Here is a 16,412-nt window from a genome sequence, read left to right as displayed (position 1 = left end):
AGAAAATACTGCTGCTAGTTACGGCCTGGAGCAAATGGACTGCTTTGAATTGACGCAATCCTTTGTAGGAGAACAGCCTTTTAAGGAGAGCGCAATGTCTCTATAAAATAATTGGGCTGTCACTCACAGGAAAAAAGGGAGGGTGAGAGAAGGACTTCCTTGTTCTGCTCTGCCTTTCACACAGTGGTGGTGAGTGGATTGGTGGAAGCTGGGAGGGGGTGGGGGGGTCTCACCCTGCATTCCAAAGCTATAACCTCATTTCTCGGATCTGCCTTTATTCAATGGGTTTCCGAGGTTACCAATGATGTCATGATGGGAGAGAAACTGAGAAGTCTGAGACAGCGACCCTACCACACTGTGGGAACTTGCACATTCAAGAGAGCGCAACACTCTAAGCACTGACAAAAATGTAACTAACTGTTCAGAGAATTACATCAACATACATTGCCCTTTATTAAATACGTCCCAGGAGAGGGAGTTATTTGCGGTAGTGATGAGGCGATGTTGTGAGATGGGAAACTGGATATGAAGTGTTGGAAAGACATTAACATTGTACTAAAGAAGTGGCGTGTATGACCAATGCCATAATGGGTTAAAGGAGGGGGAAACAAGGTTCCTGAAGCCTCAAGCTTGAGTACATGTAGGCTACATTTGTCCAGTGGCGGCTCCTGAAAAAATTCTCAGGAGGGGCAATTTTTCTGATGATTTAGGTGACCTACACACATTTTTAAAAAGATATGTCCAGCAACAACATGAAGACAGGGGCAGCATATAAGTCAATACCAGAAGCATTTATTGACTGATCTCAAAAGTGTTGGCTTACAAAAGCAAAATAAGTTATCACAGTAAAAATAATCAAGGGTGTTCTTTCACATTCCTCAACACTGCATAAACAATATGTATGGCTTTGTAAAAATGAACAACCATATTCTGGCCAATTGTATAGATTTGTAAATATGAACAACCATATTCTGGCCAATTGTATAGATTTGTAAAAATGAACATGAACAGATTTCTTATTTTTTTGAATGGCAGTACCTTTCAAACATGTCTGCTTGCAGTAAGGTAGCACTCACAAGGTGGCCAGAGAAAGAGAACCTTTCTTTGGTGTGATCCAGGATGGTGTTGCAGACCTCTTCAGACAGCCTCTGCTTCTCCTCTTCTCTCAAAGCTGTTCTGGGTCTTTTGGCTCCTGTTGCTTCTTGCAGCTGCTGTTGAGAGGAGTCCCTGAAGGCAAACAGACCAATGTGTTTGTTGGCTTTGTACAGTATTGTTGTCTATGTGATGCACAGGTATATGCAATGTATCCATGTATAGTACAAATACTTCAGTTCCACTTAAAATGGGCAGGGATGCATAAAGTCTTTAGTGTTTAAGTTAGCCTTTGTGTCTCACATAGCCTGGATGTTCAGCACAGTATACAGTGGTGCTCATAAGCTTATGATCCCATGCTAAAGTTGACTAAAAAGAGGAATAAAAAAGAAAAGAAAATTGGTGTCCTTAAAGGTTGGATTTTCCAACTTTTTTAATTAAGTCATTAAGATCAATTTCCAAAAGATGATTTTTTTATTTTTATTCCTCTTTTTAGTCAGCTTTAGAATGTGTTCATACACTTATGAGCACCACTGTACAGTACACATAGTATATAAAATAAGATAGATTACACCACTGGCCATATATAATGACAATAATGTAATTTCAAACACAAATGCAGTCTCCTTTCATGCATACATTTTCAAATAAAGCTCTGCTTTGAGAAAGATCGAATGATATTGTTTAATCTTTATCTTACCTTATGGCCTGCACCAGTGGCGGCTCCTGAAAAAATTCTCAGGAGGGGCAATTTTTCTGATGATTTAGGTGACCTACACACGTGCACGAGTCCGTGCACGCGATTCCAGATATCTTTACCTCTGAATAAACTGCCTTTATTATACCATATCCACCCTGTCCAAAGTCTCTACTTGGTCTCAGTTCTCCAGTAAACTTGTGATTATCAACAGTACACAACGGTAACAAACAATTGGGGGAACTCACGGGGCAGATAGTAACCACTTAAAAGGAAGCGATTCCCAAACCTTCCATAACAAAGCCATCACCTACAGAGAGATGAACTTGGAGAAGAGTCCCCTAAGTAAGCTTGTCCTGGGCCTCTGTTCACAAACACAAACAGACCCCACACAGCCCCAGGACAACAACAACAACAACAACAACACAATTAGACCCAACCAAATCATGAGAAAACAAAAAAGAGAATTACTTGACACATTGGAAAGAACAAACAAAAAAACTGAGCAAACTAGAATGCTATTTGGCCCTAAACAGAGAGTACACAGTGGCAGAATACCTGACCACTGTGACTGACCCAAACTTAAGGGAAAGCTTTGACTATGTACAGACTCAGTGACCATAGCCTTGCTATTGAGAAAGGCCGCCGTAGGCAGACCTGGCTCTCAAGAGAAGACAGGCTATGTGCACACTGCCCACAAAATGAGGTGGAAACTGAGCTGCACTTCCTAACCTCCTGCCAAATGTATGACCATATTAGAGACACATATTTCCCTCAGATTACAGCGATCCACAAAGAATTCGAAAACAAACCCAATTTTGATAAACTCCCTTATCTACTGGGTGAAAAACCACAGTGTGCCATCACAGCTGCAAGATTTGTGACCTGTTGCCACAAGAAAAGGGCAACCAGTGAAGAACAAACACCATTGTAAATACAACCCATATTTATGTTTATTTATTTTCCCATTTGTACTTTAACTATTTGCACATTGTAACAACACTGTATATATACATAATATGACATTTGAAATGTCTTTATTCTTTTGAAACTTCTGAGTGTAATGTTTACTGTTAATATTTATTGTTTATTTCACTTTTGTTTACTATCTACTTCCCTTGCTTTGGCAATGTTAACACACGTTTCCCATGCCAATAAAGCCCTTAAATTGAATTGAATTGATAGTAAGGTCGCAATGACACAGAAAGCAGTTCAATGTCGGGGTACAGAGTCGCTCTCTTACCAGGATCGCGGTCCGCTCTGACCAGGGTGAAGGTGGCCGGCTCCACTTCTCTGTCCGGGACTCATCCAGCCAAGTCTCCCAGCTGTATTGGGATTCAGCTGCCAGCAGCGTTTCATTATTTAGTCCGTTCGTAGCGGGTATGTACACGATCAACAAGATCAGTCCAAAACCAACCACTGGAAATCCATGGTTGGCAGAATGTTTGTAAACTAAGTCTACAAATTAAAAACATAAAATAACGCCGCACTGCAGGTCGCAACAGAGACGCTGATAGCCGCCATTGTCTTAGTTACGTTCAACGTTACGTCACGTATGACGAAAGCGCGTAAGTGCAAGCCCACAGACACCCATAGAGAATGTATTGAAAGCTTTGAAATGTGAAAAAAATAGATTTTACATGACAGGCTATGAGAGACTTCTGGGCGATTTTCAACTTGACTGAAATCGCCCCAAAAACGGGCGGGGCCATTTGAAGCACGACTTTAGCCTGATTTGACATTTAGTGGCTGGCAGATCAGACGTGAACACTGATAACTGCTGTTGCCGTGATATAATTGATTAGAAAAAAAATCCCTTCCTTTTCCCGTTTGGCAGTGCGTCGCCCATATCGCCCTATTGAACAAGCCGTCCCTGCCCACATTGATAGCTGTTTGAGATTGTCTGCTTTGGTGAGAGTGAATATTGCCACTCAACTGGATGAGGGATACAGGCTAGCTGTCCGCCGCCACAACGATGAGGTTAGCAACAGCAGAGTCGTGAACACTGTCTACGAGAATCGAGACGACCTCATAGAATGTTTTGAAGCCATCCGGACGGGTTCATTGGGTTCATTTGACCAGCCCACCGTACCAGAAGCTACAGAATAAGGACATCGATGCTGTCTTTATCAAACGTGCCCTCGACAGCTTCGCAAGCAGTGTGCAGGCCAGGGACGGCTTGTTCAATAGGGCGATATGGGCGACGCATATAGTTTACAAACATTCTGCCAACCATGGATTTCCAGTGGTTGGTTTTGGACTGATCTTGTTGATCGTGTACATACCCGCTACGAACGGACTAAATAATGAAAACGCTGCTGGCAGCTGAATCCCAATACAGCTGGGAGACTTGGCTGGATGAGTCCCGGACAGAGAAGTGGAGCCGGCCACCTTCACCCTGGTCAGAGCGGACCGCGATCCTGGTAAGAGAGCGACTCTGTACCCCGACATTGAACTGCTTTCTGTGTCATTGCGACCTTACTATCAATTCAATTCAATTTAAGGGCTTTATTGGCATGGGAAACGTGTGTTAACATTGCCAAAGCAAGGGAAGTAGATAGTAAACAAAAGTGAAATAAACAATAAATATTAACAGTAAACATTACACTCAGAAGTTTCAAAAGAATAAAGACATTTCAAATGTCATATTATGTATATATACAGTGTTGTTACAATGTGCAAATAGTTAAAGTACAAATGGGAAAATAAATAAACATAAATATGGGTTGTATTTACAATGGTGTTTGTTCTTCACTGGTTGCCCTTTTTCTTGTGGCAACAGGTCACAAATCTTGCAGCTGTGATGGCACACTGTGGTTTTTCACCCAGTAGATAAGGGAGTTTATCAAAATTGGGTTTGTTTTCGAATTCTTTGTGGATCGCTGTAATCTGAGGGAAATATGTGTCTCTAATATGGTCATACATTTGGCAGGAGGTTAGGAAGTGCAGCTCAGTTTCCACCTCATTTTGTGGGCAGTGTGCACATAGCCTGTCTTCTCTTGAGAGCCAGGTCTGCCTACGGCGGCCTTTCTCAATAGCAAGGCTATGGTCACTGAGTCTGTACATAGTCAAAGCTTTCCTTAAGTTTGGGTCAGTCACAGTGGTCAGGTATTCTGTCACTGTGTACTCTCTGTTTAGGGCCAAATAGCATTCTAGTTTGCTCAGTTTTTTTGTTTGTTCTTTCCAATGTGTCAAGTAATTCTCTTTTTGTTTTCTCATGATTTGGTTGGGTCTAATTGTGTTGTTGTTGTTGTTGTTGTTGTTGTTGTCCTGGGGCTGTGTGGGGTCTGTTTGTGTTTGTGAACAGAGGCCCAGGACAAGCTTACTTAGGGGACTCTTCTCCAAGTTCATCTCTCTGTAGGTGATGGCTTTGTTATGGAAGGTTTGGGAATCGCTTCCTTTTAAGTGGTTACTATCTGCCCCGTGAGTTCCCCCAATTGTTTGTTACCGTTGTGTACTGTTGATAATCACAAGTTTACTGGAGAACTGAGACCAAGTAGAGACTTTGGACAGGGTGGATATGGTATAATAAAGGCAGTTTATTCAGAGGTAAAGATATCTGGAATCGCGTGCACGGACTCGTGCACGTGTGTAGGTCACCTAAATCATCAGAAAAATTGCCCCTCCTGAGAATTTTTTCAGGAGCCGCCACTGAATGTGGGTCTTTGACAGCTCATTTTTCTTAATCTTTTCTGAAAGATGGTGCATGTCGGTTACACCAGTCGCTGTCCAAGCGTTGCTGTCTGCCGTTCATGGTTACGTTACGTTACGTATGACGAAAGCGCGTAAGTGCAAGCCCTCAGACACCCATAGAGAATGTATTGAAAGCTCAGAAATTAGAAAAAAAAATATTTTACATTAGAGGCTATGAGAGACTTCTGGGCGATTTTCAACCTGACTGAAATCGCCCCAAAACGGGCGGGGACATTTGAAGCACGACTTTAGCCTGATTGGACATTTAGTGGCTGGCAGATCAGACGTGAACACTGAACTACTGTTGCCATGATATAATTGATTAGAAAAAAAATCCCTTCCTTTTCCCGTTTGGCAGTGCGTCGCCCATATCGCCCTATTGAACACACCGCCCATGCATTTGTCATATGAATATCCTTCATCTATCTCCATCATGTCAACAGTTGATCCATCAACATAAATTGATTCCATCTGTGAGCCAGCTGTCTCTGTTTTGGAGTTTTAAATACTAGTTTTGATTCCTGCTTGTACTACTTAGTGTCAGGTCTACTATAGTATGTCACGTATGTACATCATATTTAGGAAGGCTACACAACGGTTTGGTAGGGATTCAGTCGGGATGTAAAATGTAAAGCAATGTTTATACATTTTATATAATTCTACTGTTATGTGCAATCAGAAATGTATGGTGAATTGTGCAATATTACTCATATCTGTCACGGTTCAGACAGACGACAAGAGGACCACAATTGCGTCACACCAGAAAGTTTATTTAAACTTAAAGGGAAAGGGATGTAGGGAGTGAGTGAAGGCTCCAGGGGTTATCCCGTCCGATGTGCTGGGTCTGTGCCTCCCCCCAGTGGCAGCGATGCGTCCGATGACGCCGGTGGTTGGTGGTCCAGAAGTCCTGGGGGAGGAAACACAGACACAACGGGGCGGAATGAAACCAGGCAGCAGTACAGTTCAAGGGAATCCAAAATACGTAGTAGCAAGGCAGAAGGCTGGTCAGAGTTACCGGGATTGAAGAGTAGTCAGGAGTCGTAATGGCAGAAGCAGGTCTGGATCTCCTAAGGCAGAAGAGTATCCAACAAACAGGCAGGTCCGGGGTCACAAAACCAGGGTGAGCCAGAAGCGCGAGCAAACAGGTTCCGGGTGTGAGCTTTGCAGACGATCTGACAAAGGAGAGCTGAAAGACAGGGCTATAAATACTGGGAGAGGTTAGTGGGTAATGCAGCGCAGCTGGCAGAGTAATTAGAGCCGAGCAGAGCAGGGACAGGTGGAGCTAGTTAGGCTGAGTAGAGAGAGAGTGGTGAGCAGAGTGGAAACAACTTAAGGTGGTAACCCAGTGGAGTGAGAGGGCTCATGACAATATCAGTTGCACATAATTTAGTTTAGACTTGATTAGATATTTTTTGTTTATGTAAGTCTGTTCTAATTTTAGCATCTATACAGGTATATGTAGTATCCATTAATTTTGTATTTGCATTAATTATTATTAAAGGATGTTGTACTGTACGTCCTCTTTTAGTTCCGTTTGTAAATAGAGGTAGATGAACACTGCCACCTAATGGTTGAGTTAGACTACTGTAAACAAATACTGTAACCCATGTAATCTGTTTTATCCATTGTTATCAGTACAGTAGGATACAAAATATTAGTATTGTGCAAGCACATCTATGGAACTCTATTTTGACTGGTAGGTTAGGCTAATCTCTGCTTCATAATATTAGAAAAAGTATAAATGTATGTGATGCTGTGTATGACAACTCATTTCAGTTTGAATGCAGCATTTGTGAAAATGATATTTATGTAATACATTGTCCTTTAAGCCAGGTGTGTCAAACTCATTTTGCCTGTGGGCCGCATTCGGTCTTCACCGAGGTCCGGAGGGCCGCATTTAAAATGTATTATAGTCCAGTATCCATAAATGCTTGTCTAGCTTTCGTTTCAATTACTGTTAGCAAGCTGGACAGAGTGAAGAGACTATACATGTAGATACATTATCATTTCTACACAGTTTCGATTTGGTTTTAGACCTTTCAATGACGATTGAGATCATCCCCCCTCAAAAAAATAAATAACATAATTGCCGTCTCCGTTGCTGCAGGATTATTTTCCTGCTGTAGAAAACTGGCTCAAATTAAGATCCTACATCTGTATAGACTATGACTGGCCAATATCAAACAGTACAGTTCAAATAGTCACCAGAGGCATACCATTAAGTACATTATAGGTCAAATCAGAGTTAAGAAAACCTAATATTATTTTCAAGCTCCTTCATTGACTCTTGATACATTTTGCTAAAAGGATCTTATTATTAAACTGATGCTATTAAGTTGGTTGATATTGAGTTGTGGTTGTTGTAGACTGTGATAGGCCTACTGTATTGTAATTCACTATTTTAAGATTATTTTTAGGCTTGTGTCTGATACATGTATCACTGTTAAGTCAATTAATATAGTCATAATTTTGAAATAAAAAGACTTTCAACTAGCTTTTCTTTCTATTTTGTAACCAGGTTGGCAATGGCAACAAACACATTGATATGCTGACAGCATAACATTTTAGTCATTTAGCAGACGCTCTTATCCAGAGCAGTTAGGGTTAAGTGCCTTGCTCAAGGGCACATCAACAGATGTTTCACCTAGTCGGCTCGGGGATTAGAACCAGCGACCTTTCGGTTACTGGCACAACGCTCTTAACCACTAAGCTACCTGCCGCCAGACAGATGACATGTAGTCCCTCTTGTCTTGACAGAGGGGTTGCCTCCACTGAAGTAGGCTATATATGAACGCGATTGCCTCCCACAATGTACAAATGTTCAGGCTTCCTAGGGTCTGGGTTTCCAGGCTTTCCTCATAGACTAGAAGTAACATAGTAAACGGAAATCCGGAACACTTAAATTAGTATGATATGTTACATTTGGTATGGTTACATAAGACCGAAGGTTACTGAAGACAACAATAAAAGGAGGGTGGATGGGTGGGCGTATAATGTGAATGTCTAGCAATCCAATGGTTGCGTATTCAAATCTCATCATGGATAACTGTAGCATTTTAGCTAATTAGAAACTTTGCAACTACTTACTACTTTGCAACTACTTTGCCCTTTAACCTAACTCCTACCTTAACCCCTAGCCTAGCTAACTTTAGCGTTAGCCACCTAGCTTATGTTAGCGACAACAAATTGGAATTTGTAACATATCATACATATTCCAAATTAGTAACATATTGTCCGTATTGCAATTCGTTACATATCATATGATTTGTAATTCGTAGCATATCATACGAAATGGATGATGGACACCGACAAATTAATACATGATGTAACATATCATACTATTTGAGAGTCCCGGATTTCCGTTTACTATGTTACGTCTACCCCTGAGTCCAGGTTGCAACCTTTCGGAGACTAGATGTCATGTACAGTTTGAGCTACAGTTTGGCCAACTAACCACTAGGCTTCGCTAGTCTCATTCAGTGATAGCCAGAGTTGGACAAAGAGTTGCTTAGCCTAAGCCTACCCTGTACAATATTATGTGAATTAAGCATGTGGCTTCAAGTGTAACCATCAATTTATTATCGCATTATGGTTAACATGCCATTAAGTCTCTCTCAATCCATTTAGTTCCACTACAACAAATTAACAGTGGTAGGGTAGGTAGGTAGGCAGACTCGGCCCATATGAATAAGGCGATATCACCAATAGGTAGTTTTTAGGGTTGCCAAGTTGTGAAGGAGGGCTCGCTCTATGAAATTCCTAAAAAAAAAGGCGCGAAATTGTTTATTGCAATTGTAGTGATCACAATTGTAGTGATCACATGACCAATACGACGCGCGCCACCCCTCACTTGCGCTTTGCTACCCTCACTGGTTAGTTGCCGCCTCGAGCAACGAGCATCAGACAGTTTTTATACTGTTGATTGACGACCACGCATGCACAAAATACCTCTTAGCAAGGGAGGAGTGGCGTAGGATAGCATACATTTTCTCACAGTAAGAAAATGTCAGGTATTTATTTGTGTTTTATGGATATTTCGCCTGGACTTAAACTGGAGAGGATAAGGTGAGCGGTATGCTACGTAAGCGGTAGGCTATGTTATGTAGACATAACGGTACTTGTTCATAAACTGATGATAGGCTTGACGATGCAATGCAATTATGGAAATAATAGCCTAATAATAATGTAGATTTTCGAGAGTGAGTGAGAAATTGAACGATATCCATTTAGTATTATTTCTGTAGCTGTCTAGTTCTCCAATTACATGGGGTAGAATGTCATATGAACCAGCGAACGTCAGCCTTCAAACTACACAACAACATAGTTGAAACAGGTGGACACGGTGATACGTAACTTCTTGCTCTTTTGGAACATGGACTAAAGAAGAGAATGATAGGCCGACAATGTTTATTTTGTCGATGCTCTCGCTCACCTGGGCAGAGACACACGCCCGTCAACTCTCCGTACAGTTCACTGTCGTTTTAAAGTGCTGAGGATATTCGCCAATTTTGACCTGCTCTATGACTGCAAATAACTACATACGGACAGGAACTGATTCGAAGGTATCGTAGATCACTAAAATGATTTGATAATCAAGAATTCATCAGCTTCATTGAAGAATACTTTGTCATCCCACCACTGTGGTAGCCTGTGTGATACACAAGACACCAGATGGCTAACAACGACTCGATGCAAGTAAGTTTTCTAAGTTATCTCTGGACAGTGGTTTTAGGTTAGCCTGTGTTTGTCCTATTCGAAGAGATGCGTGCAGGTCATATTGTAGGCTATTTCTGCTAATTGGGTTCGTAGTGACGTCATTGCACGACCACGACTGATGGTGGACAGGTACCCTACTAGTTCAAAGGGCCAAAGTACCATGGTGGTTTTAGACAGGTAGTAGCCCACTATAACCTACTGATCCTTTAGTCCACACCCACACCATCACCTTGAAACTTCAGGTCTGTGTTTTCTGGCCCCCATGTTTGCAATGGTCAAACAGGGCATAATAATGGCAGGTGCTTACAGTGTGTTACTAAAGCAGTCTAACATATTTGTGCGGGTGTAGACAAAAGTAATGACGTATTGATGATGTGTAGACCAACAAATACTGTACACACATATGTCTACTTTTTATATCTCATCCACCATATGGTAGAGAAATTACCTGTATGTAGCAGTAAAGAGAGGGCCATTTCTTATGGTACGTAGTTGTTCCACTCAGGTGAGTTACAGTGGAGGGTGTCAGAACCAAGGACCTAATTAAACAGGTCATGTTACCTAATGCTGCTTACACAGGTGTCATCTCAGTTCAGGAAACTGCATAGGAGGGAATTGTTTCAAATTTAGGGTCAGGTTGAACTCACGCCAGAACCCAACACATTAATATCTGTCTGCTGCAGCCTTGCAGGTAACCCACTGAGTTTGGGTCAGACCAAAGTCAGTGGTCCAGTACAAAGTTCAAATAGTAAGATACATAAAACTACACAAGTTAGTGTATTACATGTAATCGACATTCAGTGTACAGATGTGGTCAAAAATACACGTTTACACATGCAGCCCGATTCTGATCTATTTTTCCAGTAATTGGTCTTTTGACCAATCACATCAGATCTTTTCATATCAGCTCTTTTTCAGACCTGATCTGATTGGTCAAACTACTAATTAATGACAAAAGATCCAAATTGTGCTGCCTGTGTAAACGCAGCCTTTTTTCTTCTAAAATAAGTTGAAATAGAAAAAATGTTAGAACTGCACAGAACCAAAAATAAGAAAATAAAAACGACTGAAATTGAGACTTTTTCACTTCAAAGAAAATAAAAAGTCATGGATTATATCATTCAAAATTCTAATTAATTTGGTTGGAGGCAGTGATTCTCATTTACTGTGTAATTTATTTAACCTGTGGTAAGTTGCAGGTACATACAGGGTAAAAATAGCCTTCAACCAGTTTTGAAAAGAAAAAATGGAACATTCTGCTCAATTGCAATTCATTGTAAAGTGCAAGGGTGCCAATATATTTTACCACATCTCTTACTACAAGGCATTTGTGCAACATCAGGGCCGGCCCTTGCCTTTTGAGGGACTTAAGCTAAATGTTGTTGGGGGGCCCCACCTCACGGAAAAAATATTTTAGTGGCCCCCCTCTTGACGGCGTAAAGAAAAACGTTTTAGAGATAATTTCCTGCAGTTCTACAAATGTTGCCATGGGGTGCAGAGAAAATGTTGCAGTTTTAAGGCAAGTTTGTGTAAATTTTTTACATTTTGCCATGGAAAGGAGAGGAAATTTGGCAATTTTATAACAAATTTCATGCAATTCTACTAATTTGCCATGGGGCGGAGAGAATTTTTTTCCGTTTTACAGCTAATTCCCTGAAATTCTAAACATTTTGCCATAGGGCTAATTGATTGACTTATGTCGCTTATGCCCAGGGCAGGCCGGTGCAACATCATGTAAAGTATGACCTACTGAACACTGAGGGTCAGCAAGTAGCCTAAGCCTATATCTCTAGGTATCAGTGTCAGGTAAGCATCCGGTATCAAGGACACATCTAGGCTACAGTAAGTTCCTTCTAGTGGTGCCACTGTCAGACTTCTTCCCCCAGGGATTTTCTTCCCGAAACTTGAGGTCAATAATTTCTTTTAAATGTTCTCAATAAAATAAAATGGCATGTACATAATAATGCTTATGACTATAAAATTGGGGGTGGCCTCTTGACTGACGTAAGTAGGACTAGTTAGTGTTTCCATGAAAGAGAAGGTTTCCTGATTCCTGGAAAGCTAGCACTGTGACTGTGGGCAACACACATCAGAGGAGGGTAACAGGGCCTAAATGGTAATTGTTCATGTTTTGTATTCTCTTGTTCTAGCTCTAGGCCTATGTTCTTCACTCTTCTTTTTCAGTTATGTTTTGCTTGTTTTGCAATGAGAGAGAAAATATTGCTTTGGATGGAAAATAAACATGCATTGACTTTGTGCAAGTAATAATAGGCCCTGCAGGACTTTCATATATTTTAGGGATCTTTACTACCCTTTTAGCTTATTGAAAAACACCCAGCATTTCAAGCATTTCAATGGGGTTTAATTTAAACAGCAAACAATCCCCAATTTCTGGTTTTACACTGAACAAAATATTAACGCAACATTCAACAATTTCTAAGATTTTACGGAGTTACAGTTCATACACGGAAATCAGTCAATTGAAATAAATAAATTAGGCCCTAATGTGGATTTCACATGACTGGGAATACAGATATGCATCTGTTGGTCACAGTTACCTTAAAAAAAAAGTAGGGGCATGGATCAGAAAACCAGTCAGTATCTGGTGTGACCACCATTTGCCCCATGCAGTGCAACACATTTCCTTGGCATAGAGTTGATCAGGCTGTTGATTGTGGCCTGTGGAATGTTGTCCCACTCCTCTTCAATGGCTGTGGGAAGTTGCTGGATATTGGCGGGAACTAGAAAACGCTGTCGTACATGTCGATCAAGAGCATCCCAAACATGCTCAATGGGTGACATGTCTGGTGAGTATGCAGGCCATGGAAGAACTGGGAAATTTTTTGCTTCCAGGAATTGTGTACAGATCCTTGCAACATGAGGTGATGGCGGCTGATAAATGACACGACAGTGAGCCTCAGGAATTCGTCATGGTATCTGTGTGCATTCAAATTGCCATCGATAAAATGCAATTGTGTTCGTTGTCCGTAGCTTATGCCTGCCCATACCATAACCCCACCGCCACCATGGGGCACTCTGTTCACAATTTGAAATCAGCAAACCGCTCGCCCACATGACGCCATGTCTGCCCGGTACAGTTGAAACCAGGATTCATCCGTGAAGAGCACACTTTTCCAGCGTGCCAGTGGCCATAAAAATATTACAATTTTCCCACGTTACGACGTTGAACTGCAATCAGGTCAAGACCCTGGTGAGGACGACAAGGAAGCAGATGAGCTTCCCTGAGATGGTTTCTGACAGTTTGTGCAGACATTTGTCGGTTGTGCAAACCCACAGTTTCATCAGCTGTCCAGGTAGCTGGTCTCAGACGATCCCGCAGGTGAAGAAGCCGGATGTGGAGGTCCTGGGCTGGCGCGGTTACAAGTGGTCTACGGTTGTGACGCCGGTTGGACGTACTGCCAAATTATCTAAATCAACGTTGGAGGCGGCTTATGGTAGAGAAATTAGCATTACATTCTCTGGCAACAGCTCTGGTGGACATTCCTGCAGTAACCATGCCAATTGCATGCTCCCTCAACACTTGAGACAACTGTGGCATTGTGTTGTGTGACAAAACTGCAAATGTTATTGTCCCCAGCACAAGGTGCACCTGTGTAATGATCATGCTGTTTAATCAGCTTCTTGATATGCCGAACCTGTCAGATGGATGGATTATCTTGGCAAAGGAGAAATGCTCACTAACAGGGACGTTAACAAATTTGTGTACAACATTTAAGCGAAATAAGCTTTTTGTGCGTATGGAACATTTCTGGAATCATTTATTTCAGCTCATGAAACATTGGACTAACACTTTACATGTTGCGTTTATATTTTTGTTCAGTGTAGATTGTAGCATGGAGAAGAATGCTGTCTCCAGGAGCAGTAGATTGGCTATACAGTTGAAGTCAGAAGTTTACATACACCTTAGCCAAATACATTTAAACTCAGTTCCTGACATTTAATCCTAGTAAGAATTCCCTGTCTTAGGTCAGTTAGGATCACCACTTTATTTTAAGAATGTGAATTGTCAGAATAATAGTAGAGAGAATGATTTATTTCAGATTTTATTTATTTCATCACATTCCCAGTGGGTCAGAAGTTTACATACACTCAATTACTATTTGGTAGCATTGCCTTTAAATTGTTTAACTTGGGTCAAACGTTTCGCATAGCCTTCCACAAGCTTCCCACAATAAATTGGGTGAATTTTGGGCCATTCCTCCTGACAGAGCTAGTGTAACTGAGTCAGGTTTGTAGGCCTCCTTGCTCGCACACGCTTTTTCAGTTCTGCCCACAAATTTTCTATAGGATTGAGGTCAGGGCTTTGTGATGGCCACTCCAATACCTTGACTTTGTTGTCCTTAAGCCATTTTGCCACAACTTTTAAAGTATGCTTGGGGTCATTGTCCATTTGGAAGACCCATTTGCGACCAAGCTTTAACTTCCTGACTGATGTCTTGAGATGTTGCTTCAATATATCCACATAATTTTCCTTCCTCATGATGCCATCTATTTTGTGAAGTGCACCAGTCCCTCCTGCAGCAAAGCACCCCCACAGCATGATGCTGCCACCCCCGTGCTTCACGGTTGGGATGGTGTTCTTCGGCTTGCAAGCCCCCCCTTTTTCCTCCAAACATAACGATGGTCATTATGGCCAAACAGTTCTATTTTTGTTTCATCAGACCAGAGGACATTTCTCCAAAAAGTACGATCTTCGTCCCAATGTGCAGTTGCAAACCATAGTCTGGCTTTTTTATGGCGGTTTTGGAGCAGTGGCTTCTTCCTTGCTGAGTGGCCTTTCAGGTTATGTCGATATAGGACTTGTTTTACTGTGGATATAGATACTTTTGTACCTGTTTCCTCCAGCATCTTCACAAGGTCCTTTGCTGTTGTTCTGGGATTGATTTGTACTTTTCGCACCAAAGTACGTTCATCTCTAGGAGACAGAACGCGTCTTCTTCCTGAGCGGTATGACGGCTGCGTGGTCCCATGGTGTTTATACTTGCGTACTATTGTTTGTACAGGTGAACGTGGTACCTTCAGGTGTTTGGAAATTGCTCCCAAGGATGAACCAGACTTGTGGAGGTCTATAATTTTTTTTCTGAGGTCTTGGCTGATTTCTTTTGATTTTCCCAGGATGTCAAGGAAAGGGGCACTGAGTTTGAAGGTAGGCCTTGAAATACATCCACAGGTACACCTCCAATTGACTCAAATGATGTCAATTAGCCTATCAGAAGCTTCTAAAGCCATGACATAATAATTTTCTGGAATTTTCCAAGCTGTTTAAAGGAACAGTCAACTTAGTGTATGTAAACTTCTGACCCACTGGAATTGTGATACAGTGAATTATAAGTGAAATAATCTGTCTGTAAACAATTGTTGGAAAAATTACTTGTGTCATGCACAAAGTAGATGTCCTAACCGACTTGCCAAAACTATAGTTTGTTAACAAGACATTTGTGGAGTGGTTGAAAAACAAGTTTTAATGACTCCAACCTAAGTGTGCGTAAACTTCCGACTTCAACTGTAGATACTGAGAGATTGCTGATTGAGATCAAGCAGGCACGTTGGCAATGATGGACGTCCCTGTCGCAGCAGACCTATACTCTGCATAGTGATTGGGCTTGATTGTTCTATTTCCCCTCAATGTCCCCTGGGTTTTATGGAAGGGATGGGGGTCACAAATGAGCAGAGCTACAGCACATTACTCAGTCCTTACAAGACCTCTCTCCTTCTTTCAGCCCATAAGACTGATCTCACTCTTCTCTTTCCCTCAGTTTCCCCCTCTCACACATTATCCATATTATCCAGTGCATAGGATAGGGCTTAGTCCATCATGGTGTATTGGTTTCTCTCTCTCTCTCTCTCTCTCTCTCTCTCTCTCTCTCTCTCTCTCTCTCTCTCTCTCTCTCTCTCTCTCTCTCTCTCTCTCTCTCTCTCTCTCTCTCTCTCTCTCTCTCTCTCTCTCTCTCTCTCTCTCTCTCTCTCTCTCTCTCTCTCTCTCTCTCTCTCTCTCTCTCTCTCTCTCTCTCTCTCTCTCTCTCTCTCTCTCTCTCTCTCTCTCTCTCTCTCTCTCTCTCTCTCTCATGTATTGATTTTATGTTTGTTTATTTGCTTACTCCCTGCTCCCCAGACAGCTTCACTGAGTGTAAAGCAAGAATCCCCCTAGGTATTTGGGTCTTGTGCATTGATAACACACCACCCTTATAGACCT

At 41.7% G+C, this 16,412-nt stretch overlaps 1 protein-coding gene across 1 annotated transcript in view; it reads left to right on the top strand.

Annotated features, from left to right (window-relative positions):
* Positions 1-9,353: 9,353 nt before the first annotated feature.
* The window catches only part of LOC121551016 (serine/threonine-protein kinase N1-like), a 31,818-nt gene continuing 24,759 nt past the window's right edge, over positions 9,354-16,412 (top strand). The window contains exon 1 of the mRNA XM_045212390.1: positions 9,354-10,177. Coding sequence (XP_045068325.1) covers positions 10,154-10,177 — 24 coding nt within the window. The 5' untranslated portion in view covers positions 9,354-10,153. The remainder of the gene's footprint in view (positions 10,178-16,412) is intronic.

The sequence above is a fragment of the Coregonus clupeaformis genome, unplaced genomic scaffold (assembly GCF_020615455.1).
Source record: "Coregonus clupeaformis isolate EN_2021a unplaced genomic scaffold, ASM2061545v1 scaf0010, whole genome shotgun sequence".
In the NCBI taxonomy this organism is placed as follows: Eukaryota; Metazoa; Chordata; class Actinopteri; order Salmoniformes; family Salmonidae; genus Coregonus; species Coregonus clupeaformis.
The sequence above is the reverse complement of the archived record's forward strand: the minus strand, read 5'-3'. Positions and strand labels throughout refer to the sequence as shown.